The following is a 7,040-nucleotide window of genomic DNA, read 5'->3' on the forward strand; positions in this document are numbered from 1 at the left end:
TTTTAGAGCGGTCATTTTGATCTGCTTTTCAAGCCAAGTCCCTTTTGTGCATTCTGTAGGCAGTATGCCATGCAGCCAGTAGATGGCAATAGCAGACCAGCGTAGGTAAGCAGACAGAAAATAAACTACAGCTACAGGGTTCTGATGTTTTTAAACAGGAAACGTCCTTTAACTCATTCTAAATAAGATGAAATAGGCATTGTTTTAACAAAAAGGAGTTAATTATCAAATTTTACACTCGCAGTATAGTCATCAAGAAAAACTTAAAATTACCAATAGTTCCTTGCTACCCTTTGAGGAGTTGGTAACCAGAAATGTGTCAAACTGCTTTCCTGAATTTAGAATCAGAAACTGTTACCAGCGTGGAAATACATGCCACGCTCTTAGTGGAGCACAAAATGACCTTCTCTCTTTATAGGGCAAAACATGAAAAGCATCGCAGCTCCCCGTTTCAGAGTGGGCAGTGTCTCTCTCAAGACATTTCCCCTAAAATCCCGTTTAACTTGGCTAAATGATGCCTCGGCCGTATGCTGTGCAGCACAGGAGGGTCAGAGAAAACAGCCTCTTTTCTTTGTTCCCTTGCACATTATTCTGCTAGCAATAAACCAAACTTCAGAGATCTCTACTCCCAAAATAATATCAGAATCACACTTTTCTGGACACGACATTAAGTTCATTTCCATTTTGACTTTAATTGGTGCAATTTTGAACCATAGTTCCATACTGTTATCTTTTTGAGCATGAGGTGTAAGCTGGAATGACAAACAATGCTATTCATGGCTCCGAGGAGCCCTCTCCAAGGTTAACGCATTTTTAGAAATGAATTACTGTGATTGATGGGGTATCAAAACCTGATTCTTTTCATCTTTGCACATTCCATGATTATGAAGCACTCTAATTTAAGCCTGGTGCAGTCTGTCTAGCCCGCTCCCTGTGATGGTTGCACTGCATTTTTGTAAATTATTAAGCCACTGCATTTAATTGGGAAAGATAATTTTCCATTACTGTTATGTGCAACTTAAAAGGGGCACTTCTTTCTTCGGAGGTAACGAGATATTGGTCAGACTTCTACATGAGTGCATTATGCATTAAGTAACCTATTTTGCAAACTCCGTTTTAGCCCAAATAAATTGGCTTCTGATTTAGGAGGACAGGCTCTAGAGTTAGTGTTTTTTCCTTTTCTTTCTTTACTTTTTTCTTTCTGTTTCTAGTGCTAGCTGTAGGATGTTAGCTAAGTGTCTTCTGAACGCAGTAACTGTTACACTAAGCAGGGACGCTTGCTCTGGAGTCTGAGTTCTTTAGCCTAATGCTGATCCACTGAGTTGCCCCATTTCTCTCTGCTCAGCTGGACCACGGGTTTACCATCAAGAGATCAGGGTCTTTGGACTACTACCAACAACCAGGAATGTATTGGATAAGGTATGCGCTGGTGCAGCTCCCACAGTCAGTGTTTCCATGGCAACGTGCTGGCAGTCTCCATTCACCAGTTCCTCCAGTGGATAAACATGCTTTTTGATTTGTTCTCCGGTCCATATGCTGCTTTATCGGTTTCGTTTGAATCCTGATTGAGATGCCACACCCCCTCATTCCCTCTCCTCACCCATCCCTCACACCCACATCGCCAGCTTTCTCTCCATTGCACATGCTCAGTACCAATTCCCTCCTAGTTAAAAGGACAGTGTATATAGAAAACCCCGATATGCTGAAGCGTGCACCCCTATTGCATCTGCTTCCCCACTTCTAAGCACCAGGAGCAGCAACAGGCTCTCAGCATATATCCTCCTCCTCCCCCACGGATACGTGGGGCTATATACTGTCATTTTAAACCCACCGAACACAATCCTTACCTTAGATGGAACAATGCATTTACAGAGCAGAGCACTTAGAAACTCTCCCAAGTTCAATGAAATACAATGCATTGTGTGTGCTGGTAAGCTTGTGTTTCTAATGATGCATTCTTTCTATTTTGTTTTTAAAACCTTTCCGATGCCTATTTCTTTTCTTTCAGTTTTTTTTAAAATATTGCATGAGTCTTCCAAATATATTTTTCCTCATTGTGTAACTGTGCCAGGGTTGTGTGAGCTGGCTTATCCCGTACGGTGACGGGGGGCTCGGGGTGGGGGGCTGTGCTGGAGCGGGGTGAGGAGGGTCCTGTTCCCATAGCCCGCCCCAGGCCCACACCTCCTCCATCAATCAGAGCTCTGCCGTTCCCATCCAGTGGTTATTCGCTGGCTTCTTTCCTCGTTATTACTCACAAGAGCTGGGTTTTGATAGCTAACGAGATTTTTATAAGTTTCTTGTGTTTTCTAACGCTGCCTTTAAAGACTCATCTGTGAGGTATTCGGGAAAAAAAACAGCGAATTAACCACATTTGAGAAACAGCAGAGACGGTCGCTGCGCGCGTTCCCAGTGAGGCAGAATCCCGCCCTCGGATCATTTCACTGCCTGCATGGGTTGGTTGGACTGCAGCACGGTTTCCTTCCAACCTAGCGGTTCCCTGAGCACACACTGAGGATTAAGGAGATTGTGATATGGATGTTCTGGGGAAAGAAAGAAAATTCTACTTTTCGACCAAGAAGTGGAAAAGTAGTTCCTATCCATCAGTTAAATTTAGGCTAGCAGGAACTGAGAAATGCTTCCCCTCCAAGCGTGTAGCAGTGCCTGTAATTCTAGACCATGGCACTTGTGTTCATGGCCGTAAACCTACAGCAACCTGCAAAACATAAATAGCAAACCATGCTTTGTCTGTTTGTCCCTTGGCATCACCCTTTGCAGCCTCTCATCCTGTAGCAGCGGACAGAGGAGGCAGCAGCACAGCAGCTGCTAAGTGTGGGTTTTCCCTGCAGAAGGGGATCCCGAGTGCCCCTCTCTAGATAGGTATTGGTGAGAGTACTGGGAGTAGTTTCCTCTTCCTAAGGAAGGATGGCATTCTGTGTCAAGCAGGACTTTGTCAGACAGCTGCGGATTTAATGCCTCCTCTGTAAAACAGAGGAAAACACAGCAGCTTTATCACTGATCTGTCCTCCAAGAGGTTAACTGCTACCACGATCAGCTTACACTCCTTTTTTTCTGCTTTACTTTTAACACCCCTCAAAAAAAGAAGAGAAGGGAAAAAAAAAAAAGAAAAAGAAAAAGAAAGAAAAAACTTCTTAAAGATCCATTTTCAGGGGAAGCAGAGAACCAGAAGTGGGAAAGTCTCTTCTCAGATTGGCCTTGACTCAGTTTAACTGCTTGGCCCAGATTTTGAAACAAACCATATGTATGTTTGGGAGGTAAAGGGAAAAGAGCCCAATTCTGCAACGTGGTAAATAAATAAATGCTTATATATGTATTAAAAAAATATAAAGCCATTTGACTAAAGCAGTAGTAATGGCTGCCATCAGCATGCAAAATGACATATCCCTGAATAATGGGCTGGAGCAGATGGGCGATAATCTCCCTTATTCATACATAAACTGCTCTGTTTTCCAGCTGGGGGCAGTAACAACAATGTTTATAATTAGTGCTTTCTAAACAGTGCACCTAGTGTGTAAAGCCAAATTGGGAGAGCGGGGCTCATAGGCGTAATTAGGAAATGCTACAACAGGAGTAGCTTGGAACAAGCCCTGTTCTGTATCTGTTCCTTTTCATCTCCAAGAAACCAGCAACCGCTGCAGTGACCAGCATTGTAGTATAAATAAAACCATTTTGGTTTAACAATTGTTTACTTTTTAGTGGTAACTGCGAGCACAAATGTAGAGCATATGAAAGGATCGTCAACTCCCATCTATAAAACAGTTAATTTGTCACAGGCCCATGAAAATTAACCTGAATTCGCAAGTGTGGAGAAAAATGAAAGCAGGTCCAAGGAAAATGTAATTCTTCCTTTGTTAGTATTAAACTATTCATTTCTTTCCCACTCCTTTGATCATCCCTAGTTCCTTGCAAGTCTTCTAAAATATCTTTTTAAAAGGCACTATATTTCCTCCTTCAGTCAACCAGAAAACCTTTTCCTTTCTCAGCCTAAAAGACTTTTCCTATTCAAAGTGCCTCTAAATCCTAATATTCCAACTGCTCATTTTACATCCTGTTTTATTCCCTGTCAGGAAGACAAAATGTTCAAGTGTTTTTAAGTGATGGGGCTTTCTGAAGGTACTAAAATTTAACAAATACTGTGGCCAGTAGTAGTTGTAGCGAGTATGAGATACACCTGGAAAACCTTTCAATACAAGGAACACAAAAAATATAAGGACCAAATCAGTAAAATCATTCAGACTCAAATATGGTAGAATAGGTTGAGGTGTTTCTTCTTGATAGCCAGGAAAGGCAGCTTTGGGGTGGGGGGCTAATGCCGGTGGTGCATTCCTGTCTTCATTCACCCCAAATTACCAATATAAAGTCAAAGACAGCAGGTATTTATTACCCCTTTCTCATCTCTGAGCAGAGGAATTATGTTTGGGTTTTCTTTTTTTCCTTTCAAGTCCACCCATTTGCTAATAGATCACTCTGTAAAAGGATTACAAGCCATGCATTTAACTTTGATAATTTTCCTTCTGTTAGAACTTAGCAACAGTGACTACAAAAAATCCACATGGAAAGTATGGCACCTGAATGTCCTTTTTGAAATAACTAGATTTACTTTCTTACAAGGAACTTTTCTTTAAAATCTACTTAACAGAAGCTTTTAACACTTCATGTAGCTCAGACTTTTTGGCTTTTTTGTGTCTAAACTAGAATGTTAAAGGTGAAAGTATTTCAAGCCTTACTTCCCCTTAGCCCCAGGTCTTGCAGCGTCTTAAACACAGCCTTCTTCAGCTGCCTTACCAGTTCCTCCCAGTGGCAGCATTTTGAAGGCCATACTTTGCATAACTCACCAACATTTTCTTTCACCCTGCCTGAATTTCCTTATCAGTTCAGGTTTATGTCGGAATCTTAATGTTTTAATCTGTTATTGACAAAATGACCTAAATTTTCTGCCTTGTCTGGACTGCTTGCAAATATCAAGGGAACACCTGTGCGGGTGTACCTAATATAAAATATTAGTATAAAATGTTAGTATATAAAAGATTTATATATATTATTTTTAATATATCCACATATACTATATAAAACCTAAGAGAGCAAAATAAAACTCCAGAAATATATGGGAAAGTCATTAATTATTTTATCTGTGTAATGACAGTAGCAAGGAGACCGGTTACATTCTATGTGTAACGATGCCATCAATCCTGTAGATGTGAATTCATAAAATACTGGATTTTTAAAATACAGTTCTCACTGTCCCATTTGAAAAAGTATCTGAATAGCTCGTTTGAAAATCCCTCATTCCAGTCTGTGCTTGGTTCCTAATTCCCAGTACTTTGCATCTGTCAAGTTACTTACACCTGTCTCAAGTGGATACAATACACTTTCAAGTCAAAAGTTAAAAGCAAGTGTCTTGACAGTGGGCAGAGTAGTTGGAATTAGGCTTGCTGTCTCTGAAGTGCCATTTTTAATGCAGTAAAACCCTCTGTAAACTTAATACTAGTGAAAACAGACAAACATCTAAACTCCTTTAAAAGCTCTTCTCCTGATCTGTGACTAAGAAAACCACAACTGATTTACAAACCAGAAATAAAATTCACCCATGCAAACAACTTGGCCCTAGGTCTCTTCCACGTGTAATTGAAACCAGCTGAAGAACTGTGTCTCCAAAAAGGGGGAATGTCAAAGAGTAAACATGAACTTAAATATAGCAATATGAATTCAGCAGTTATACGTGTGGGATACTTATCATGGTATTCACTCACCACTACAGTAAGAAGCATACATCAAATTGATTTGGTTTTCTTTCTTTTTTCTTTTCATGTAAGCAAAATTCCATGCCAGAGGTTACATGGTGCACTGAAGCACTGGCCTTTTACATTTGGAGGTTTAAGTTCAAATCCACTCGACGGATTTGTCCCCTCGATGTGGTCATTTGCACGTCTCCAAATCACCATGTAACTTGACTTAGTTATGGCTTGTGCCTGAGGGGCTACAAATAAATGTGTCTTTCACTCCTGGACTGAGGTGCATTGCGAAGTTTGAAGCACTCTCCAAGAAGTGTCTGGAATCATGAATCTATCATACATGTATGGATGTATATATATATGTATATAAATATATATATATATAAAAAACCAAGAAGCCAATGGAAAACAATATAAAAAAGGCATACTGAAAGGCTGCCTGGTGTGGCCTTGTGCCCTTGCATTGTAAAAGTTGCTGCTATCACTTAATGGTCATTTTTACAGCAGGGAAATCTGCCGCTACATATCCCAGTATATTGAGGTCACTAGCCAAAAGCTTAAGGAAATAGGGTAGAATTGTCCAGGCATGAATGTTTAAATATATGCATACACCTACGTGTGTACAGAAGAATGCACTGGAAGATAAAGACCAATGTTGCAATACATATGTCCATTTAATTTCAGTTGCTAACAAAGCATCACAAAAATTGCAGACAAATTGCAAGTATGTTCGTGCAGAATGAAAGCAAGTGAAGGGAATGGTTCTCAGATTAATGCATGAACAGCTGCATCCCCAGTTCCGTCTCCTAGCCTTTATGAATAATGTATGGGCTAAGAGGCAAAATGCAACAATAATGTTCTTTTATTAATGAAATGAATGTATATCTATATTTGGTGGCCAGCAGTAAATTAAGACAAGTGAGAAGAAAAACAATCACTGCTTGCGTCCATAAAGAGCAGTTACTTCAGTAATTACTGATCTGACAGAAAATATCATCCCACAGCTAAAATAAGGTGCCTTCCTCTGCAAATCCCACACGTATATCAAAGCAGATGTCGTTTTTGAATGTCTGTCCATAAACACGGACTTCAACCTTTTCCAAGAAGAAAAGAATTTGCATGGCTCGCGAGTCTTGCAACACCTTGAGTTAGAGGTCAGGAAAAAGATGCTCCCAATGGTAAAATCCTGGAAAAGCACTAGCTGTCCCTCAGTATTTAGATGAGAGAAGCAATGATTTTAAAATAACACCATTTTACTTCAAATTAAATGCATTTCCAAAAAAAAAAAAA

General features: G+C 40.2%; 1 protein-coding gene across 1 annotated transcript in view; it reads left to right on the forward strand.

Annotated features, from left to right (window-relative positions):
* The window catches only part of LOC100539645 (serine/threonine-protein kinase DCLK1), a 34,864-nt gene extending 33,333 nt beyond the window's left edge, over nt 1-1,531 (forward strand). Inside the window, exon 11 of the mRNA XM_019612212.2 lies at nt 1,346-1,531. Within this exon, the coding sequence (XP_019467757.1) occupies nt 1,346-1,516 (171 nt within the window). The 3' untranslated portion in view covers nt 1,517-1,531. The remainder of the gene's footprint in view (nt 1-1,345) is intronic.
* The last annotated feature ends 5,509 nt before the right edge of the window (nt 1,532-7,040 follow it).

Source organism: Meleagris gallopavo, chromosome 1 (genome assembly GCF_000146605.3).
Source record: "Meleagris gallopavo isolate NT-WF06-2002-E0010 breed Aviagen turkey brand Nicholas breeding stock chromosome 1, Turkey_5.1, whole genome shotgun sequence".
Taxonomy (NCBI): Eukaryota; Metazoa; Chordata; class Aves; order Galliformes; family Phasianidae; genus Meleagris; species Meleagris gallopavo.